The sequence below is a fragment of the Kogia breviceps genome, chromosome 1, assembly GCF_026419965.1.
Source record: "Kogia breviceps isolate mKogBre1 chromosome 1, mKogBre1 haplotype 1, whole genome shotgun sequence".
Lineage (NCBI taxonomy): Eukaryota > Metazoa > Chordata > Mammalia > Artiodactyla > Physeteridae > Kogia > Kogia breviceps.
In genome coordinates, this window is record NC_081310.1 from 149126524 (window position 1) to 149150783 (window position 24260).

The 24260-nt window shown below is 40.7% G+C and overlaps 1 protein-coding gene across 3 annotated transcripts in view; it reads right to left on the bottom strand.

Moving 5' to 3' along the window:
• Window positions 1-14637: 14637 nt before the first annotated feature.
• Window positions 14638-24260, bottom strand: part of PATJ (PATJ crumbs cell polarity complex component) — a 353889-nt gene continuing 344266 nt past the window's right edge. The window contains exons 43-45 of one of the 3 annotated variants that reach the window (XM_067006872.1): window positions 24066-24172; window positions 20536-20659; window positions 14638-16848 (exon numbers count right to left, since the gene is read on the bottom strand). In XM_067006872.1, the coding sequence (XP_066862973.1) occupies window positions 16702-16848; window positions 20536-20659; window positions 24066-24172 (378 nt within the window). In that variant the 3' untranslated portion in view covers window positions 14638-16701. The remainder of the gene's footprint in view (window positions 16849-20535; window positions 20660-24065; window positions 24173-24260) is intronic. The other 2 variants (XM_059083193.2, XM_067006873.1) reach the window with 2 other exon arrangements.

A 24260-nucleotide genomic window follows, 5' to 3' on the forward strand; every position in this document is an offset into this window, starting at 1 on the left:
TAACTGTTCAACAAACTTCTATCACCTAACTTAGCACAACTCTAGAATTTCAAGTTACCAAAATCTGGAGAGACTATTTTAGACAGACATTCCTAAGACAAAATTATTCTTAACAGAGTTTATCTAAAATCTCTTATCTCATTTACATTTTCTTTCCTTAAAAATTTCTTCACATCAAGTTACTTTCCTTGCTGACAAATTTGCTACAGATATAACAAGATTTTATTTAACTTATATTAGACCTAAAGTGCAATAAAAGTATTACACTTAATGTTGATGACTCTAAAGACATGTCTATATTAATTAGATCAACAAACTTAAACATTAATACCAGGTATTAATTTAATACTGAATATTTCCTAGTTCATGTGAACCTGAAACTAATTCTGGCCATTTACCTCCTGCCTTTTTTTTTGAGAATTTATATAAACAATTTCTTTTAGTCTAATTAAGTAGAACTCACAATTTAATTCTGATAATACCATCCAAAGGTAAAAAGAAAAATAATGCACACATAAACATATAGACAGGCACAATGAAAGATCTCATAACTTCACTTTCTAAACTGTCATGAACCAGCTATCACAATATAAAACTCACTAGTTTTAAATAACAGTTGGAATAAGTTAAATAATTTTTTCCATCCTTTTATTTTCCCCCTCAGTCTCAGGAATTAGAGATGATCTAGAAAAGATAAGTAATCCTTAGAGCTCTGGTCTCAAGGCACAGGGAGAGAAAATCAGGTTTTCCTAGTAGGACTTATTCCCTCAGGGTTAGAATTCTGAAGAAATGTTTTAAAATTTAGTTTTATTTATTTATCTTCTCCTTCAAGCTAGCTTTCTCTACTGGTTGGGAATTAAACAGGGGTCGGTTAAACTTCAACTGGCATTGGGTAGTTAATTGGCACAATTGAAGGTTCATAATTTTCGTAGATAGCCCCTTTTCTTTCTTCTTTTTTTTTTTTATGGTCTTGAAAAGTTGGTCAGCCAGTGTAACAAGGGTGTTTGTATGTAATGTGGACCAACTTAGATTGTGTCTTTTGACTAGAGTAGCTAAATCTTCATCTAAGCCTTCTAAAAAGGCAGAGTTAAGCAAAGGATCATTTTGGTCATTAGAGAATGACTCAGGTGTCAAGCCAGAATATTGCTTGAAAGATTTTTTCTAACCTTTTATAACAGTCCAGAATTTATTCATCTGATCTTTGCTTGCACTGTTGAATCTCTGTCCAGTGTACGGTTTGTTTGGGAAAAGCTCTGGGATAACTTCGAGTTATTTCTGAGCTAATTCCTTGCATTCAGTGAGAGCCTATGATTCAAAATCCACTAAGGGGTGTTTGTTTCTCTTCTGCTTTCCTTATCCATTCCTTTGCTTTGCTTTCAGAAACTAATAGCTGTATTAATTGACATAGACCTGAAAACTGAGCTTATATCTCCGATGGTTAACTCCATCAGAGATATAAATCTCAATGGATCCTGACTTGGATGGGGAAATTCCTTAGCCACGGCTCTAAGTTCTGCTTGGGTCCAAGGTGTGTACGTAAACACCGAGGATGGTTCATCTCTCCCTGTAATAGGTTTCTCCTTAAAGGGAACTATAATCCCTTCTGGTTTTTTTATCCTCCTTTGCTGGGGAAGGGGAGCAGCTGGGAGCAGAAGAGCTGGGAGAGAAGAGAGAGCGTCTGGGCCAGGCGGTTCAGCTAGAAGAGGGCGCGTGCAAGGGGCAGACGGAGAGACAGAGTCGGAGAGCGCTAGCAGAGCCTTTTTTTAGTTTAGAAGCTCCTAGTACCAAAGTAAGCATGCCAGTAGGCTTTTTCTAACTGTGTGCACAAAAATAGCAATTTTGGACTATCAGAAGACCCCAATTTGGCCATTTTAGGTTGAGATCTCCTTTAGTATAATTTCCCCAATTAAGTAGGTATTTGCAAGTATAAACCTGACTGAGGTGTTGGTCAGAGGCTGCTTTTCTGACGTCCCTTGTTTCTTCTGTGTATGAGAGGCTCTATTCCCTATTTTAAAGTTGAATTTTTCAGGGATAAAATTTACTAGTGAAACTGTGTGGTGGGCCAGTGTGCTGCTAGTGAGCTTAACTCCTCTAGGCATCACCCTGGGGTCATTTCGGCCCTCTTACGTGTCTCGGTTTCTCCCTTGGGGGATCTAAGACCACCGTGGGTGCTCGGATTGCTGAATGGCCAATTCTTATCCACGACCCCCAGTCGAGCAAGTGTTTTAATGTATGCGTGGATTTCCCGATGGGACCACTGCACGGTATAAGGACTCTGCCTCCACCACTCCCGTATATTTCTCAGTTGCCTGAGAAAGTCGTAACCTGCGGGAGGAGTCTTTTCCCTGACCTTCAGAGCAAAAGCTCTCATGTAATATTTTCACTTTTATCCCGACAAATTCTATTAAGGCAGCTGAAATGAGGAAAAGCATCAGATCTGCCTCTTACCTAACCACTCAGTGCAGACCACTCAGTCTCCTGCAACTGAGCAAACCCCAGTATCTTTCAGCCAAGCCCTACATGTACATTTTTCCAAGCTGGAAAATGAGTGGATTGCATAGACTCCTGGGATTGCATAGACTCCTGGGATTCGCAGTGTCTCTCGTGCGCCCCCGCGTGCCCATCTGCGCTTTCGCAGGCTGCCGCTGGCTGGGGTGTGCGCGGAATTGGACGAGTCCAAGTTTGGGTGCACTTGCCTCAGAGCCAGGATTTCATTTCCAGCCTCTGCAGGTGAAAGAGAATCAACGTGCTAGGGAAGCGAGTCTCCTGTCCTCACCAGCGTGTGACAAAACCAAACGCCTGGCAAAGCTACCTGGTTAGAATCTTCACATGTCACTAGAAAATCAGTGATCAAGGAAGGATTTGAAAGCAGTAATTATATTGGTATTTCAATTATGGACATGAATTTTCGAAGCTGTGGGAGAGAAGTCACAGTAGTGCTTCAAGCCCTTGATCCCCTGCTCTGCTCTTTAAGCCACATTTAATTGATGCATCTTTGTCGTGTCAAGCAATCATACATAATGGCTTTGTGAAGCCTGCACTGTGTCTGGGAGGATGGAAGAGGCACCCGCTCTTCCCTTGCTTAAACAGGACCTAGTGATCTAAAGCCCAACACCTCAGGGAAGCCTTCTAGGTCTGGAACCCTCAGTTCTGCATGTCCCTTCCCACCTCCACCTCCTCCTCAGGAAGGGTTTATCTGGTGGGATAGAAAGTCTGAATGTTGTTGCAATTGCCTGGGACTGAAACTTTTCAAACCAGGTGTTCGTGGTAGGACCTAAAACATTTGTTCTTAACCCTGTCTGCACATTAGAATCCTCTGGGGAGCTTTAGCAAAAAAATTCTTGGATCTCACCCTTTCTCCCCCCAGTCCCCATTTAATTGGTCTGGGGTGTAGCCCCGGCATTGGGCATTTAAAATATCCCCAGGTGATTTTAATGTACAGCCAAAGTTCGGAACCATTGGCTTAAAAAGACAGAGAAGGCAGCTCACCGAGCTTTCTGGATAGTTGGGGCTGTGTGTTGTGTTGCCTGCCGATGAATGTTTATACAGGTGGCAAACTCACAGACTTGTCTCAGTGTAACACACCTCAGATAGCAAGGCGGTGAGGGAGGAGGCCTGTCTCCCTCTCCGCTGGTAACACTTGGAGGCCTCTGATATTTACCAAAAAGAACTTCGCAATTGTAACTGACCACAGATCAGAAGGAAAAGGGAGGCCAGTGCTCCAGCCTAGTGGTTCTCTAACTTTAGTGTGTATCAGAGTCAAATGGAGAGTCCATTAAAACACAGGTTGCTGGGCCTCACCCCAGAGATCCTGATTCAGTTGGTCCAGGGCAGAGCACACATTTGCATCTCTCCCAGGCGATGCTATTGATGCCTGTCAGTGGTTAAACCTTGAGCAGCATTGCTTGCTGTGCTAATGAACACTGTGTGCAAAGGCCTAAGGGCAAGAGAGCTTGGCTTATCCTGGGAGGTATTTGGTGACACTAGTGTTAATACTATTGCTGGATATTTAGATAGAAGCGAAATCATGAAGTGCCTCAAAAACATGCTGAGTTTGGACTTTACCCTCAGTGCAATGAGAAGCTACCTAATTAGGTATAAATACCTAGGGGGTCCCTGGTGGCGGGATGGCAGGGGCAAGGCCTCAGCTGTCTGTTCCTGGGGATCTAGGAAGGCGATAGTGGTGATGGCAATGGCTCCACAGCTGTGGGCACTGGAGGGGCAGGAGGCAGAAAAGGGTTGAGAACAAGGATGGAGAACACTTCCATGCTTACTGTAAGGCAAGGCAGTCCCTGGAGGAGTTGCAGTTCAGTGTCCCATAATGTCTGTGATAGTTATTGTTATGTATCAACTTTGAGGGTGTTTTTGGATGAGACTAACATTTTTTGTTGTTGTTGTTCAACAAATATATATATATATATTTAACATCTTTATTGGAGTATAATTGCTTTACAATGGTGTGTTAGCTTCTGCTGTATAACAAAGTGAATCAGCTGTATGTATACATATATCCCCATATCCCCTTCCACTTGCATCTCCCTCCCACCCTCCCTATCCCACCCCTCTAGGTGGTCACAAAGCACCAAGCTGATCTCCCTGCGCTATGCGGCTACTTCCCACTAGCTATTTTACATTTGGTAGTGTATATATGTCCATACTACTCTCTCACTTCGTCCCAGCTTACCCTTCCCCCTCCCCATGTCCTCAAGTCCATTCTCTATGTCTGCGTCCTTATTCCTGTCCTGCCCCTAGGTTTATCAGAACCTTTTTTTGTTTTTTTAGATTCCATACGTATCTGTTAGCATACGGTATTTGTTCTCTTTCTGACTTACTTCACTCTGTATGACAGATGCTAGGTCCATCCACCTCACTACAAATAACTCAATTTCATTTCTTTTTATGGCTGAGTAATATTCCATTGTATATATGTGCCACATCTTCCTTATCCATTCACCTCTCGATGGACACTTAGGTTGCTTCCATATCCTGGCTATTGTAAATAGTGCTGCAGTGAACATTGTGGTACATGACTCTTTTTGAATTATGGTTTGCTCAGGGTATATGCCCAGTAGTGGGATCGCTGGGTCATATGGTAGTTCTATGTTTAGTTTTTTACGGAACCTCCATACTCTTCTCCATAGTGGCTGTGTCAATTTACATTCCCACAAACAATGCAAGAGGGTTCCTTTTTCTCCAAACCCTCTCCAGTATTTATTGTTTGTAGATTTTTTGATGATGGCCATTCTGACTGGTATAAGGTGATATCTCAATGTAGTTTTGATTTGCATTTCTCTAATGATGAGGATGTTGAGCATCCTTTCCTGTGTTTATTGGTAATCTGTATATCTTCTTTGGAGAAATGTCTATTTAGTTCTTCTGCCCATTTTTGGATTGGGTTGTTTGTTTTTTTGATATTGAGCTGCATGAGCTGCTTGTATATTTTAGAGATTAATCCTTTGTCAGTTGCTTCGTTTGCAAATATTTTCTCTAGTTCTGAGGGTTGTCTTTTTGTCTTGCTTATGGTTTTCTTTGCTGTGCAAAAGCTTTTGTTTCAGTAGGTCCCATTTGTTTATTTTTGGTTTTATTTCCATTTCTCTAGGAGGTGGGTCAAAAAGGATCTTTCTGTGATTTATGTCATAGAGTGTTCTGCCTATGTTTCCTTCTAAGAGTTTAATAGTGTGTGGCCTTACATTTAGATTTTTAATCCATTTTGAGTTTATTTTTGTGTATGGTGTTAGGGAGTGTTCTAATTTCATTCTTTTACATGTAGCTGTCCAGTTTTCCCAGCACCACTTATTGAAGAGGCTGTCTTTTCTCCATTGTATATTCTTGCCTCCTTTATCAAAGATAAGGTGACTATATGTGCATGGGTTTATCTCTGGGCTTTCTATCCTGATCCATTGATCTATATGTCTGTTTTTGTGTCAGTACCATACTGTCTTGATTACTGTAGCTTTGTAGTATAGTCTGAAGTCAGAGAGCCTGATTCCTCCAGCTCCATTTTTCTTTCTCAAGATTGCTTTGGCTATTTGGGGTTTTTTGTGTTTCCATACAAATTGTGGAATTTTTTATTCTTGTTCTGTGAAAAATACCATTGGTGGTTTGACAGGGATAGCACCGAATCTGTAGATTTCTTTGGGTAGTAGAGTCATTTTCACAATGCTGATTCTTCCAAACCAGGAACATGGTATATCTCTCCATCTGTTTGTATCATCTTTGATTTCTTTCATCAGTGTCTTACAGTTTTCTGCATACAGGTCTTTTGTCTCCTTAGGTAGGTTTATTCCTAGGTATTTTATTATTTTTGTTGCGGTGGTAAATGGGAGTGTTTCCTTAATTTCTCTTTCAGACTTTTCATCATTAGTGTATAGGAACACAAGAGATTTCTGTGCATTAATTTTGTATCCTGCTACTCTACCAAATTCATTGATTAGCTCTAGTAGTCTTCTTGTAGCATCTTTAGGATTCTCTATGTATTGTATCATGTCATCTGCAAACAGTGACAGTTGACTTCTCTTTTCCAATTTGGATTCCTTTTTCATCTCTCATGTGCTGTGGCTAAATCTTCCAAACCTATGTTGAATAACAGTGGTGAGAGTGGGTATTTTTGTCTTGTTCCTGATCTTAGAGGAAATGGTTTCAGTTTTTCACCATTGAGAATAATGTTGGCTGTGGGTTTGTCATATATGGCCTTTATTATGTTGAGGTAAGTTCCCTGTGTGCCTACTTTCTGAAGAGTTTTTATCATAAATGGGTGTTGAATTTTGTCAAAAGCTTTTTCTGCATTATTGAGATTATTATATGGTTTCTATCCTTCAGTTTGTTAATATGGTGTATCACATTGATTGATTTGCATATATTGAAGAATCCTTGCATTCCTGGGATAAACCCCACTTGATCATGGTGTATGATCCTTTTAATGTGCTGTTGGATTCTGTTTGCTAGTATTTTGTTGAGGATTTTTGCATTTATGTTTATCAGTGATATTGGCCTGTAGTTTTCTTTTTTGGGGACATCTTTGTCTGGTTTTGGTATCAGGGTGATGGTAGCCTTGTAGAATGAATTTGGGAGTGTTCCTCCCTCTGCTATCTTTTGGAAGAGTTTGAGAAGGATAGGTGTTAGCTCTTCTCTAAATGTTTGATAGAATTCTCCTGTGAAGCCATCTGGTCCTGGGCTTTTGTTTGTTGGAAGATTTTTAATCACAGTTTCAATTTCAGTGCCTGTGATTGGTCTGTTTATATTTTCTCTTTCTTCCGGTTCAGTCTCGGAAGGTTGTGTTTTTCTAAGAATTTGTCCATTTCTTCCAAGTTGTCCATTTTATTGGCATATAGGTGCTTGTAGTAATCTCTCTTGATTTTTTGTATTTTTGCAGTGTCAGTTGTTACTTCTTCATTTCTAATTCTGTTGATTTGAGTCTTCTCCCTTTTTTTTATTGATGAGTCTAGCTACTGTTTTATCAATTTTGTTGCCTTATACCAGGTCATTTACTTCTGATCTGATATTTATGATTTCTTTCCTTCTGCTTTGGTTTTTTTGGTGTTGTTGTCCTTTTTTCCCTAATTGCTTTAGGTGTAGGGTTAGATTGTTTATTTGAGATGTTTCTTGTTCCTTGAGGGAGGATTGTATTGCTATGAACTTCCCTTTTAAAATTGCTTTTGCTGAATCCCATAGGTTTTCTGTTGTCGTGTTTTCATTGTAATTTGTTCTAGCTATTTTTTATTTCCTCTTTGATTTCTTCAGTGATCTCTTGGTTATTTAGTAGTGTATTGTTTAGCCTCCTTGTGTTTGTATTTTTTACAGTTTTTTTCCCGTAATTGATATCTAGTCTCATAGTGTTGTGGTCAGAAAAGATACTTGATACGAGTTCAATTTTCTTAATGTTTCCAAGCCTTGTTTTGTGACCCAAGATATGATCTATCCTGGAGAATGTTCCATGAGCACTTGAGAAGAAAGTGCATTCTGTTGTTTTGGGAGGGAATGTCCTATAAATATTAAGTCCATCTTGTCTAATGTGTCATTTAAAGCTTGTGCTGCCTTATTTATTTTCATTTTGGATGATCTGTCCATTGGTGAAAGTGGGGTGTTAAAGTTCCCTACTATTATTGTGTTACTGTCGATTTTGCCTTTTATGGCTGTTAGCATTTGCCTTATGTATTGAAGTGCTCCTATGGTGGGTACATAAATATTTACCATTGTTACATCTTCTTCTTGGATTGATCCCTTGATCATTATGTAGTGTCCTTCTTATCTCTTGTAATAGTCTTTATTTTAAAGTTTATTTTGTCTGACATGAGAATTGCTACTCCAGCTTTCTTTTGATTTCCATTTGCATGGACTATATTTTTCCATCCCCTCACTTTCATTCTGTGAGTTCCTAGGTCTGAAGTGGGTCTCTTGTAGACAGCATATATGTGGGTCTTGTTTTTGTATCCATCCAGTCAGTCTATGTCTTTTGGTTGGAGCTTTTAATCAATTTACATCTAAGGCAGTTATCGATATGTATGTTCCTGTTACCATCTTCTTAATTGCTTTGGGTTTGTTATTGTAGGTCTTTTCCTTCTCTTGTGTTTCCTGCCTAGAAAAGTTCCTTTAGCATTTGTTGTAAAGCTGGTTTGGTGGTGCTGAATTCTCTTAACTTTTCCTTGTCTGTAAAGATTTTAATTTCTCCATCAAATCTGAATGAGATCCTTGCCAGGTAGAGTAATCTTGGTTGTAGGTTGTTCCCTTTCATCACTTTAAATATGTCCTGCCACTCCCTTCTGGCTTGCAGAGTTTTTGCTGAAAGATCAGCTGTTAACCTTATGGGGATTCCCTTGTGTTTTTTGTTGCTTTTCCCTTGCTGCTTTTAATATTTTTTCTTTGTATTTAATTTTTGATAGTTTGATTAATATGTGTCTTGGGGTGTTTCTCCTTTGATTTACCCTGTATGGGACTCTCTGTGCTTCCTGGTCTTGATTGACTATTTCCTTTCCCGTGTTAGGTAAATTTTCAACTATAATCCCTTCAAGTATTTTCTCAGACCCCTTTTTCTCTTGTTCTTCTGGCACCCCTATAATTCGAATGTTGGTGTGTTTAAAGTTGTCCCAGAGGTCTCTAAGACTGCCCTCAATTCTTTTCTTTTTTCTTTATTCTGCTCTGTGGTAGTTATTTCCACTATTTTATCTTCCAGGTCACTTATCTGTTCTTCTGCCTCAGTTATTCTGCTACTGATTCCTTCTAGAGAATTTTTAATTTCATTTATTGTGTTTTTCATCATTTGCTTGCTCTTTAGTTCTTCTAGGTCCTTGTTAAACGTTTCTTGTATTTTTTCCATTCTATTTCCGAGGTTTTGGATCATCTTTACTATCATTACTCTGAATTCTTTTTCAGGTAGACTGCCTATTTCCTCCTCATTTGTTTGCTCTAGTGGGTTTTTACCTTGCCCCTTCATCTGCTGCATATTTCTGTCTTCTCATTTTGCTTAACTTACTCTGTTTGGGGTCTCCTTTTTGCAGGCTGCAGGTTTGTAGTTCCCATTGGCTTTGGTGTCTGCCCCCAGTGGGTAAGGATGGTTCAGTGGCTTGTGTAGGCTTTCTGATGGAGGGGACTGGTGCCTGTGTTCTGGTGGGTGGAGCTGGATCTTATCTTTTTGGTAGGCAGGGCTGCATTCGGTGGTATGTTTTGGGGTGTCTGTGAACTTAGTATATTAGGCAGCCTCTCCACTAATGGGTGAGGTTGTGTTTCTGTCTTGCTAATTGTTTGGCATGGGGTGTCCAGCACTGGAGCTTGATGGCCATTGGGTGGAGCTGGGTCTTAGCATTGAGACGGAGATCTCTGGGAGAGCTCTCGCCAATGGATATTACATGGGGCTGGGAGGTCTCTTGTGGTCCAATGTCCTGAACTTGGCTCTCCTACCTCAGAGGCTCAGGCCTGACACCAGGCCAGAGCACCAAGACCTTGTCAGCTATACGGCTGCTGGTCTTGGAGAGTCTCTTAGGGAAGGGGGCAGCTGCTGCATCTCACCCTGGGGGCATAGAAACCGGCAGCGGCCATTCCTAGGAGCTGATTCTACCGTGAGGAAGGTGGTGCTGGTAGGCGTTAGTGTGGAGACTAACATTTAAATCAGTAGACTTTGAGTCAGCAGATTGTCTTCTGTAATGTGGGTGGGCCTCATCCAATCAGTTGAAGGCCTGAATAGAACAAAAAGACTGACCTCTCTGTGCAGGAGGAAATTCTCCTGCAGCCTTCAACCTCATCTGCACTGTCAACTCTCCTGGGTTGTAAGCCTGCCAGCCCACACTGAAGATTTTGGACTTGCCAGCTTCCATAATTGCATAAGCCATTTCCTTATAATAAATCTCTTTACACACACATCCTATTGGTTCTATTTCTCTGGAGAACCCTGACCAATAAAATGTCAGACAGGAAATTTCTGCTCCTAACCTTTACAAACAGATGAATCCCATCCCTCAGGGTGTGGGGGTCCTTGGAATGTTTTCAAACAGCTATCCTGAAGTTCCCAGGAAATAAAATGTTTCTGGAGTGGCTGGTACCCCTCACTCCATCACATTTCTTCTGCTCTCCCAGGAGAGGAAAGTGGGGCATGTGCCCAGTCAAGACATTAGACAGGAGGGGCAGGTGACACTGCACCTGTCATCAGCTATGGCTGTCTTGAGAAGAATGCCTAAACTGCTATGGGAATTCCTCCCAGAATGTAGAGCTGTATGGGGAGTTGACAGACTGGGTCTTCTTTGTCAACATCCAAAAGATACATCTATTTTTCTTGGTCTCCTAGCCTTTATTTTTGTCTTGCAAGTGCCTTGTGTTGTGGAGCTAAGTTAGGGAGAACTGAAATAAACTTTAAAAATTTGGGGCTAATTTAGAAGCCATGTGTGGGTGCTCTATGACAGTTTGCTAAATTGATGAATTTCCACCGAGATTTACTGAAGAGTCTTCTGCCTGCAAATTAGCTGAATGGACTGGGCAAGCCACTTCCTCCCTCTAACATGTTTTTCTCACCTGTGAAATGAGAGTGGCATTGTGGCAAGTAGGACAGACTCCAATTCTGAGGCTGCTACAATTTCTAAAATTTGATTCTAGAAGGAGGATCAGAAAAAATATTTGCTCCTATTTAGCTTTGCCTAGCACAGGTCTTGATACTTGACAGCAGCATCTCAGGGACTCAAGACCAAAGCAGCTTCTTCCTCCTTAAAGTGACTGGAAATGGAAGCACTGCTCAGAATGGGTGCAGGTTAGAGACTCTTGCACACACACACACACACACACACACACAAACTCTTCCAAATTTCACTTTATCTTGGTGTTATGCAGACAGTGAAATGTTTCTTTTTTCATCTTTACTTAAATATAGAGAATTTGAAGTTTGAGAGTCAAGCTGTCAAAAATTTTACATTTGCAGGAGGCTGACATAAAACTGGAACTATTACCTAAATTTAAAATTGTGTGTTCAAAAAAGTCTCACTATTCTGATTGACTTTAATAGGAAAACAGAATTATAAATAAAGTATAAAATTGGGGAGAGGAATTGGGGACAAAAAGTTTCAGTTTCTTATAAAGTTTGAAAACCAACACTAAGGAAAGGCAATGTGATTCCATCTCCCAAGATAAGATGGTGGGAGTCCTCATCCTGAAAAAGTGTGTCCCTGAAGAGGGATATCCTCCCTAGGTCACCTGGGAAGGGGTGGCTGTGGGCAGGGGTGGGAGAAGGAACCCAAGGACTGAGTCAAATGGGCTGTCAATTCCAGAAACTGGGAGAAACCAAGGGGGCTTACTTGGATAGTGTTTCTTTAAGTGCAAAATGCTTACAGAAAATTGAATCATCATATTGTGAGAAACTGATTCTTATTACCATCTCAAATCCTTTTGATTAGATGAATAAAGGACTTTTGCTTCTGTCCATGAATTAAGTGCTATGGGAATTGTCCTAAGCACCTGCTGTAGTAAACAATGGAAGAGTGGATATAATATATGAAAAACCAGTTTTCAGACATTGGACAATAGGTAGCACTGGATTTTAATGCCCAAAAGAAGGGAAACAAGGGAAGGTCTACAAGTGTCCCGGTTTACTGCCTGGAGGGAGTACCCAGGCTACACCCCAGGGAAGGGGAACCAAATAGACTCCATGAGTTGCAGAGAGAGATCAAAGTTCAGGGAGGCCATGGTGGGTGAGTTGTAAGGCAGAGTGCTGGCCAGGAGGGAGCTGCATGGAGTAAGAGCTTAGAGCCCTGCAGCTACATAAGTCTTGGTTGGAATACGAATCTGCACATGCATGAGAAGGAACTCTTCAAGGAAAGAATCACCTGGAGCTCAGACAGGGCTGTGGATGGTTTCCACCTGTCAGAGTGGAAAGACCTCATGATACACAGGCATTGGATAGAAATTTCAGAATGCCTTAACAGTGGGACAAAATTAGCTCTAAAGGCTGCATTAGACCTGCCCTAGGAAAGCCTGAAAACAAGAGTTGAAAGGATCAAACTGATTATGAGTTAACATAACTGCATGCCAGAACAATCCACTGCCATTTAAAGGAATGCAATGGAATCCATCACCCAACAACATAAATTTTACAATGCTTGCATCCAATAAAAAATTATCAGACATGTGAAGAAGCCAAAAGAGAAGACCCATCCATAACCAGGAAAGAAAATTCAATCAACAGAACACTCCAGGAATAGCAAAGATGGAATACTATAGTCGAAAAGGATCTTAACTACTATAGACTTAAAATATATTCACGTATATAAAGCAGGAGCAAAGTACAGCCTGTGGGCCAAATTTGGCTCACTGCCTGTGTGTGTAAGTAAAGCTTTATTAGAACACAGCCAGCTTGTTCATTTATGTTTTGTCTACTGCTGCTTGCATGCTACAATGGCAAAGTTGAGTACTTATGACAAAGATTACAAAGGCCTGAAAAGCCTAAAATATGTATTATCTTGTTCTTCATATCAAAAGTTTGTTGACCTCTGATGTAAAGGAAAACATGGACATGAGGAGGGAAATGGAAGATATTTTTAAAAGACCCAAATAAAACATCTAAAGATGGGACATACAGAATTTGAAAAGTACACTGGATGAAATTAACATGAAGGTGAATGTGACCTTTTCAAAGAAGCATCTCATCTGGTGGTGGTGGGGGGCAATGACTTCTTTGACAGTGGATGGGTGTGAAGAAGGGAAGAAAGGGAGTGTGGCTGGGTTAATAAAACAACAGTTTACAATTCCAAATTCCTGGAATGTACCAGGTTAAAATTGCTTGTCGAGGGTTGATGGTAATTGAAGCGCCTTACCTGGTTCCGGAGGGGGGCAGCAGGCGTATGGAGTTGGTATTACTCCCCATCCAGCTATATCCCGGTGGCATGGCTGATGGAAGCCTTGGTTTCAGTTTTTTGATAACACAAGCTCACACCATTTAAATCAGTTACACACTTTGTTATCTGACTTCGGGCAACAATTCCGAGCTAAGCCAGTCTCAGAAATATTTTCTTTTTAAAGGTCATTACTGATTGAAACCACTAATCACCAGCATATGTCTAATTTCAGACCATCTCCATAAATGGGATAAGAGGTTTATTGTTAATATTTATTTATGTAGTACTTACTATGATCCAGGCACTAGACTAAGAGTTCTACTTGGATTTTATTCATTATAGTGCTTTGAAACCTCCTCTCCCCCCTTTCTTTTTTTTTTTTTTTTTTTTTTTTGCGGTATGCGGGCCTCTCACTGTTGTGGCCTCTCCCGTTGCGGAGCACAGGCTCCGGACGCACAGGCTCAGCGGCCATGGCTCACGGGCTTAGTTGCTCCGCGGCATGTGGGATCTTCCCGGACCAGGGCACGAACCCGTGTCTCCTGCATCGGCAGGCGGATTCTCAACCACTGCGCCACCAGGGAAGCCCATCTCCCCCCTTTCTGACTGAAGAAACTAAATAACTTGGACAAGGTCACATGGCTACTACATCAAGATTCAAACTCAGGCAGTGTGATGCCAAGACTCACCTTCTGGACTGCTATACCACCTCCTTTGTAAAGCATCTCTTCTAATGCCTGACAACACAGCAGCAATTAATACGAAACAGCTATTAATGGATCCTAGATATTAATAGGACACTAGATTTTGTGAAAAGTTAATTCTTTTTCTATTAGGGAACAAAATAGCTGATGAAAACACAAAACCAGATGCAGAAATTAAACATTTCCATATATAATAAAACTCCATTTGCTCCTTGGTAACTACATTTAGAATTTTTGGAAATATCTTATACATACAAACATTCAGCAGTTTTATCTTTCCTGGTTTACTTCCCTCTCATGCTAACTCTAATAAATGGTAGCATTACTATACTTAAGTGGCCCAAATGATGAGGCTAAAACAATATACGTGGCTATGAGAGAACTACTCCTTTCACAAATTCCCATCTTCATATACTCTTAGCTTGGTAAGTTCTGATGCAAAAAAGAAAAATGTTTTTGGGAAGGCAGTTATTTACTAGTCATGAAAGCAGAGACAGAACCAGTTATGAGAAGCAATAGTTATATCAGTTTACTGCAGCAAGGAGTATAAAGCACCACAATTCCTTTATCAAGAGACTTGTTGTAGCATGTCCTAAAAGGATAGTGTGTAAAGAAACAAAACAATGATATGTTACTTCAAAATGTGTATTTAATGGCCATTCCATCAAAATCAAGCAGAATCACATTTCAAAAGTATATATATATAACATATGTATGCTTTTTTTTTAAGGTGCATTTTCAAGTTTTATTTGGGCTTTATTTCTTCTTGGCTGCTTGAGGTGTTCTTGCAGATATAATTAACAGAGTGTTCTGAGGCTGATAGGTTCTCATGCATTGAAAAATAATTTCTAACAACACTGCGTATTTTGGGATACATTAGACATTTCAAAAGCCATGTGTAAATTCAGAAAACTTAATACCAGTAATGAAAGACATTTTCAACATGAAATTTAGGCACTCTATACTTTGGAATAGCCATAAAATATTCCAACAAGAGTTAATGCACTTTGTGATTACACCTACTGAAAGATAGTTCTCAATTAAAATCTATACTTATTAAATAACATTTTAAATTGGAGCCCATTACATTTTGATAATTATTGTGAACCATTTGCAGCATTGTGTTTTAGTTAAATAATGCCACCCTACTTCTATTACCCATTCTGTTTTTTTTTTTTTTTTTTTTTTTTTTTTTTGCGGTATGCGGGCCTCTCACTGTTGGGGCCTCTCCCGTTGCGGAGCACAGGCTCCGGACGCGCAGGCCCAGCGGCCATGGCTCACGGGCTCAGTTGCTCCGCGGCATGTGGGATCTTCCCGGACCGGGGCACGAACCCGCGTCCCCTGCATCGGCAGGCGGACTCTCAACCACTGCGCCACCAGGGAAGCCCACCCATTCTGGTACTCATCTTTTGTGGTGCATTTTTTCACAGAAGAACCTATAACATTGATAAGCGTCTCCCCCTCCTTTTCCTGCTAATACCTGAATAAGAAGGCCCCTAACCAACTTTAAAGGTATTCTTGTATTTTCTGCTGTAGTTGCTTTCTTACCACGCACACTTCAGCAAATGGGAGGCTGCCTGGAGACCAGGAAACAGTCTCCAAGGAGCCATCACTGATTCCTAGGCTCAGTCCATTTGTTCAGTCACCCTGTGGCTAAGTGCGCTGCTCCATCTATGTTCCTATGCTGTGTGCTGCTCGACTGACAGGTATGGAGCCAAGCGGAGGGATACTCAAATTTGTCATTCCACTTTGCACAATGCCAAGGCCATCCAGACCTTGGCTGACTTTACTAAAAACTTGCTGATCTCTGCAGTGTGGATCTGGGGCTTCCACCTCCTCGTCTGAAGCCTGAGGTGTGGGAATGATGCCTGCCTACTGAAATGCTGTTAACTCCAGATGAACTTCCCAGACTTGAGCATAACTTAGCATCGTTAGAATTCAGAATATGGATGCTAATTGTTCTTGCTGAGAAGAAGGTGCATTTTCTCAGTAGTATGCACTTATGTAGCTAAGAAAACAATTAGAAAGCCATTCAGAATTTTTAGATTACAGTCTGCAAACTGACTCATCATAATCACCAATGACTTACTTATAAAGATCTACCCAGAGAAATGAATTTGAGGCTTATATGATGATAAGTCATACAGAGAAGAGCACAGTAATTTCCCACAGGAGAATCTGGTATTTCATCATGGGCATCACTGCTAAGTTAATTACACTGCTAATGTTTTCTGGTGTATCTGAAGAGACAATTAGCATGCGTAAATCATGAGTGAGATGACAAGTTGCTTAACATTTGTTTCTGTTCATCGGATGCGATCTGGTTGCTGCTCAGCCTCCATAGGAGTCGGGATGGGGAGAGAAGGACATAAGGAATGAGAGGTTGTTAGCTTCCATTTCAGCAAATATAATCAGAACCACTTACTACTAGTTGATAAACATTGATGTTAAATGCAAAACGCATAAGACTCAGCTGTTAGAAATTAACCTCACCAAGAGGTGAGAGAATCTGGGAAACATTAGATTGTCAACTTGCAAAACTCACGTGAAACCTAGGCCATCTCTCCCAAGCAGAGAGGTTGAGATGGTAAGAATGAAGGTGGGTTTTAGTTGAGGCTGCTTTTCATCCTCAGAACTTTATCTTCCCATGGATATTCTACAACCACATCTATCTTGTGATCAGGACCCAAGGCTCAGGACAGCACAGTTAAGACTACAGTTCCTCTCTGGTGTTTTAGAATGGCCACAGCTTCCTCATGTGTAACACCTTCCAGAGTCTCACCATTAACAGCTAAAATCTGGTCACCTCGCTTCAATCGGCCGTCATCTGCAGCTGCTCCCTGTAAACAAGAAACATTCCAGTTTAATCTAGGATGATGCAATTAATATTCAAATAATATTAATATGGTGTGCATATAAAAGAAAACCTTTTAAAACTACCAATTAAAGTTATTTCTAGGTAATATTTTTAAATTAAGAAAACTAAGAAAAATGTAGGATACGTTATTTGAATAACGGTTGAACAGTAATCATAATTATGCATTGTTTACATAACATACTAGTAGAAATGTCCTGACGTTCACATTTCTTTTAATACCAGTAGGACCTTATTTCAATATTCAGTACTGAATGGAATTTGAATGTCATATCATGTCACATTCATGAATATGTAGCATACAAAGGCAGAACTGAATCTGGTATTAGTTTTATCCTCTAAATGGGTGAATTTTATGGTATGTGAACATATCTCAATAAAGCTGTTCTCTGTCTATATATATAAATATAAAAATACACAGAAGTGGAGCATTTCTAAAATTTTGCAATATCATATTCAATAGCTTCAACTTTACCTTTGATCCATCTAAATAGGTTTCTAAATGACTACTTTCATTACATATTCAGTCATGCATGGCTCTTCAGAATGGCACAAAGCAAGTGAAACTTGGGCTTTTTTTCATTCTAAAGCTGAGTATCAAAAACGCCATGAAATACTTTGGACGAGTAAGGAAATAAAAGACCTAGGAAATGATTCACAGGAAGCTTTCTCCATCTGTCGGGGTAATTGTGAGAACTCCTTGAAAAGTTAGTGCCAAAAGAGTCCTCTAAATGATGTCGAACTACTGGGGAAATTAACCAAGGCCTGTGGGCACCTGGTCGCTAATGGCCTCCTGCAGAAGCCGAGCTAAGAGGCACTAACACTCCGGAGGCCTGTGTCCTACAGCATGGAGGTCCTGAGGTGGTGGGTGAATTATCTAGAATTTCAAAGCCGTGAAAAGGGTGGAATTCCTGTAAAAAGATGTAATAAAGAATATTCAAAACCAGGACTATACTGGGGGGAAAATACCAAGATTAAATAATTATTCAAAATTTTTTTTCTTTTAAGAAGGTGTGTTAACTGCACCGGACAGGATTAAACAAGTAATGCTAACGGATACATCTAACTTGATTTTAATAACTTTTACATGCTGAGATTTAAGGGTTTAAGTTAACCTTATATATCTGTGTAATTAGTTTTTTAAAAAGCACAATAAGCTCTTCAAGTTCTTGTTTTCACTAATGCAAAAAAGGTCGATTTTTCAACTTTCTAGGATGTGTACACTATTTCAGGTATTGCGTGCTTACTTGATAATTACACTGACCTGAATCTCCTCTCCTACTTTATTAATGTGGTATCTGTAGACTAAACAAGGGAAGGAAGAAATAAATGGCTCACAGACAGACCTCCATCTAGCTTGGAAACGTGGTCTTACCCACTTGCTGTGTTCTAGTTTGGTCACTTCGCCTTCCCTATGCTGTAAAATAGGCTCTATTATCTATCTTTCACCCTGTTCTAAGGATTAAGTGTATGGCACACGGTATTTACTCAATCATGGTGGTAGTATAATAAAATGAAACGAATGATGATCAAACTCATGTTTTCAGATTTCACAGCCTCCAAAAAACTGCTCCCTCAATTTTCAGGGTTGTTGAAGTCTTTAGGCCAATCTCTTGTTGGCTTATGGTAAAATTCAGCTGCTGAAGGGACTGAGATCTAAAGTTGGCTTTGATTTTGAAGTTTCCAACCAAACACCTGAAAGAAAATGGAAGGCCCTGACAGCCAGTTAATCAGACTGATTAAGCCTCGCAAATCCTACACACCCTAAGTGTCTGTGATGCTTCCTACTTCTGGAGGGGAAGAAAAGACCTGGATGGGCCAAATTAATTTCTTAGTTGAGCAAGAGAACTGTTAAAAGATGTTTAGGACACCAAAAAGGTCACGTAATAATTCACACCCTGTGTCCACCTTGTGGACATCTGAGATCCAGAAACCTGAATCAGAGATAAACATTTTAAAGAATGTATGTTGAGTGTTAAAAAAAAAGAAAACATATAGCTCTAGTTCTTAGATCGAAACTCCTATGGGGGGAATCTTTAGCTTAGTGGGGGCTCACTTTGCAGCCATTCCACTGTCATTATCTCCATAGCTGGCTCTTTTAAATGCAAAGTATAACAATCCTCCCAAAGAATCATTATCACAGCTACTTATGGTGTTATCCTAGGAAAAGGAAGGTCTGTAGGTGGTTTATCCACCTTGGGAATTATCACACTGGGGCAGCACTGTCATCCAGAATGTTTCTGATCTGCCTTTCCTTTCCCTGTTCATCCAACATCAGGTCAACAGATGTGTGTATGGGAATAACATGCCCCCTTGACAGGCAACCTAGCAAGATGGAAACAGGTGTGTAAATCTGTAGCTGCCTAATGTGTTCCAAAAGCAAATGCCGAACGGCTTGAGGCTTATGTCAGGTCACAGGTACACCCAATTAACAGGTGATAAGGTCTGCACAGGTAAAAGCAAACTTGTACATAGTGTATAGTACAGCCTTCTGGAAAGAGAAAGAATCTGTCTTATTTCTTCTGTGGAAGGCCTTTATTTCTTTAGGAAAATAAAGCACTAGGAGGCAATTGGATCAATTCATAAACAAATGATTGTGATACAAGCAATGAAGAATAAAGTTGTAGTATCAAAACTAAATACTTTCAGAGATCTTAAAAGTTTATAACAAATTTAAATTCCAACTTTAATAATGAAATTAAAAACTTATCTAAGAGCCATCTAGTGGCAGCAGTAGAAACCTACACTATGACCTGTGTATTAAGTAGGATGAACCGGACTGCTTAATTCTTGAAAGATACCGTTATCCACTTTTTTTTTCTTTTAATAAAATTATTTATTTAATTTTTGGCTGCGTTGGGTCTTCGTTGCTGTGCGTGGGCTTTCTCTAGCTGCGGCGAGCAGGGGCTACTCTTCGTTGCAGTGCACAGGCTTCTCATTGCGGTGGCTTCTCTTGTTGTGGAGCACAGGCTCTAAGTGAATGGGCTTCAGTGGTTGTGGCATGCGGGCTTAGTTGCTCTGCAACATGTGGGATCTTCCCATACCAGGGCTCGAACCCATGTCCCCTGCATTGGCAGGCGGATTCTTAACCACTGTGCTGCCAGGGAAGTCCCCCGTTATCCAGTCTTAGTCTAACTCACTGGGTTAATCCTGCAAGTACTTGGCAGACTATTGGAAGAGAGAAACCACCTTCAGCTAAAGCATCCTGATGTTTCAGTGATGGTCAGCCATTAATGCTGCACTGATCCCAGGCTTGTGCAAAGCTTTATGCCATGGCCCTCTGCAATATCTTAAAAGTAGAAAGCTAAATCTTTGTTCTCGCAAGAACAATACTTCCAGGGCCAAAGAGCTCTTCCAAAGAGCATGCCATATTCCTTACACTGGTTGTTGAAAGAAGACACTCTTTAAAATCTGTTAGCATCTACTTTTGTAAGAGGGTCTAAAGAATATTACACTTCTTGTGACTCCACTTTTATAAAAGAACACTTCTTGCACTAGTGTGGTGTGGGAATTTCCTGTAAGATGAAAATGAAACAAGCATACATGCACACATTCAGGTATCACCCAAAGTAAAGCAAAGCAAAACACACACAAAAAATCTCACCTAAGTTTTATTTTTTTTAAAAAAGTACAGTAAAAAGGAAAAAAATACCTTTGCAAATATAGTCTTGACATAAATTGGCAGGTCTCCATGGGGACTTCCATAACCCCCTACAATACTAAACCCCAATCCTTCAGAGCCTTTCTCCAAAGTAATAATCTTAGGTGGAGGTGTTCTGAAAACACAATGCACGCTGTTTAATTCAAGAATAGATATTGAGAGGGAATTTCATTTTAATGGAAGAACACAGATTTGAGAGAGACTTTCATACTGTGAAATGATGATGGTCAGTTTATCAAATCAAACTGTCAGAAAGCAATCTAGAAACTTATTTTTGAATTTCCTATATCATGCCAATATTTTTGATGTTTTAGAGGTTTCTCTTTCATAAAACCCACTGTTTAACTGATAAAAAAGTCATGATGCTGAAGCTGACAAAGCACTTTTTTTTGCTTAGTTTTTAACTTTTTAACTTACTGTCTAAAGCTGAACGGAACTGTCTTTACATCTTTGAAGAACATGCATGGAAATGGAGAGGCGGGGTATCACCAGAGCTTGGTATACACCGCAGTCCATAGGTGGACCTCTGAACAGAACAGGTGACAGCAGCCCTAGAGCTCAGTAATGGCTGCTGTTATTCTGCCTGAATATCCTCTCTGCACCTGATCCCTACTTCCACTGAGTGTGGGAACTCATTCTTCAAAACTCACCTCCAATCTCCAATGCAATGCTTTCCTGACTCCCTTGGAAGCGTTCACCCCTACCTTCTCTGTGCTCCCTTTGTTCTTGGTCCAGATTTCCATAAAGCACTTGTCATACTGTATCATGATTTCTTAACCATCTTTCTCCTCTACCAGATTATCAACTCCTTAAGCCTCTGCCCTCTGGGCATACCCAGTACCAAGCCCTGTGCCTATCACACCCTCAGAATCACGACTACGTAAATAAGAACTGAAATCCAGGAGAGAAGAGAGAAACCAAGCTGAAGCAAAATGGATAAAGACAATTTGTTTCAAATGTATAATTTAGATTTTCAAAGCTTTGTCCAGTGTGGAAGTCATCTCTCTCAGAAACAACATGGGTAAAACTTAAATTACACGTGTGGGCTCAAGGAGTTAAAGCTAAGCTTAACTAATGCCAGTTTCTTATTCCCATACGTGGTTGTCCAAAGGGTAAAAACCTAAAGGAACTCTGGTACCTGGGCCCTGTTGTCTTATCTGCAGGAGGTTTGTATACGTATCCTGGCAGGGCCACTTGTTTTGCGGCAGCATGCACGTCCGAGAGGCAGAGCCATCTGATATAAATGCAGCCATTTGTGTACTCAGAGAAATTTGCAAAACTGGGATATGAGCAACCTTTGAATATGCTGTTCCATCTGACTAGAATATTCTTCCCTCTCCTCAATTTTGCCTGGCTTTTTTTTTTTTTTTGCGGTACATGGGCCTCTCACTGTTGTGGCCTCTCCTGTTGCGGAGCACAGGCTCCAGACGCACGCAGGCTCAGCGGTCATGGCTCACGGGCCTAGCTGCTCTGTGGCATGTGGGATCTTCCCGGACCGGGGCACGAACCCGTGTCCCCTGCATTGGCAGGCGGACTCTCAACCACTGTGCCACCAGGGAAGCCCTGCCTGGCTTATTTTAAGCTTGATTTTCAGCTGCTTCCCACTGATACCAGTTGTTTGCTATGCACTTGCTGGTTGTTTACAGCAGGCATCCACAGTAATTGCTGAATGCCTATCCCGTATATATTATTACCTGTTTTAAATGCCACTCCTGTTTTTTTCCAATTATTTAAAAATTCAGGTTAAGCATTAGTGACTCCAAGTACGCTCCCTAGCTGAGTTATGCCTCTCTTCCATGGCTTTACAGGACTCTGTGATTACTTCTCTCTCTCACTGAACTAAGCTCTCCAACACTTACTCTTTTATAACCATGGATTTATGGGTCTGTTTATCCAATCCTCTGGCAGTTCTATGAGGACTGGGGCAATGCCTTCATCTATGTTTCTAAGTTTGAGTCCTCAGGACCCAGCACTTGTAGTGTCTAGCCTTAGGAAGCACTCAATAAATATCTGCTGAAATAATGAAGTATTATCCCCTGTGGCTGAATGGTAATGACGTCATGAATAAGGCTCTACGTTTCATCACTTTGTGGCCTTGTAAGCACTCTCAGTAATAGGCCACTGGCTAGACATGAACTTGATTCATGTCTCCTCTTTCAAACACAGCCAGCCCCTATTTCCAAGGATATTGAAATGGGAACCTAGATGTCCAAAGCCATTGTTTTTGAGCTAGCCCCTGGGGGCCACCATTAGAGACCTTCATAATTGTACCTATTCACAATTAGAGCCTGTTTTCTCTGGGAGAGGGAGGAATGCAGCTTCACTCCTCCACTGGCAGCATTAGATGGAGTTTACCTCCATTTATCTCACACTTTCAGTTAGTTTTAATTTACTTTCATTTAGAAGACTAGTGTAAAAAAAAAAAATCTCCAAATGTTAACAGTGGTCAGATTAAAAGTGATTTTTAAATTCTTTTTTGCTAGTAGTTCCCAACCTGCCAGCAGCTGTGGAATCATAGCAAAGGACCCAAGATCACAGGGCATCTTGGTAGTTCCATGGACATGTTAAAGGATGCTAAGTGTATACTATTCTTCATATAAGGGTACCGATTTCTTTCTTTTTTTTTTTTTTTAATAAATGGCCACTCTAGCCTGAAAATGTTATACTTTCACGTATTTGTCACATTTTAATAGCAAGCGTTCATTACTTTCGTAATGAGAAAAAAGTAAAATGAGCCTAGTTTAATATTCTTTCCTCAAGAAAAACAAACTCAAAGCTGTCATTTAAGTTAATGAACAATCAGAAAAAAGCTGGGAACGGCTTTGACCATCAGATCTTTCCAATAAAGGGTTCAGATCAGCCAACAAACATTTATTGAGCACCAGCTAGTGACCAGGCACTGGTAGAGTTGAGACGAATAGCTTTGGGCAGCATTTCTCAAAGTGTGGGTCCTTGGCTTATCTGCAGGAACACTGTCCTGAAGAACCCACCCTAGCCCGCCTACTCAGAATCTCTGAGCATGGGCCAGAGCAATTAGCATTTTAAAATATGCTGTCTGGGTTATTCTTATGGACAGTCTAGTTTGAGAAACCCTGCTTTAATGAGCAACTTTAACTGCAGTGACAGGTTTTAGTGAAAAATGCCAGCAAGTATGAGAAGAAGATTTAACCTCAGAATAAGATTTTAGCTTAGAAAACTGAGGAAACCTGGTTCCTTGCGTAATGAAGAAGGGTGCATCTGGGCTATAAGTCTGAGGATTCTGCTCAGGCACCCGTCCCAGTGGCCAGGTGCAGTGTGTGTAGGCCCTGTGGTAACAGTCTGTGAAGAACTCACATGGTGGAGCAAAGCCTTGTGAGAAGTAGGGCAACCCTGTTGCTTTCTTGGAGGTTCCTTAGGAGTTAGAAAAGGTAATGTGTACTCTCCCATTCCTCTCCTTTAGGGACCACACTCTACAATCTGGAAAAGGTCTCACTGAGCTTTGCCCACACACATAAGAGGCACTCTGCGTCTAGAATACTCACTCTGTGTCCTCCGGATGGTGCTCGGCAGCGGGTGAACCAAGGGGGTAGCCCGTAGACATGTTCTCAAGCTGAGTTGCTATGGCACTTATATTGGTATCTGCCACAACCTGGGCAGAGGGGGAGTCAGAACAAGACAATCCATTATAAGTCAGGGGAGAATTAGAGAAATCATACTCTATCCAATGGTCAGTTCTC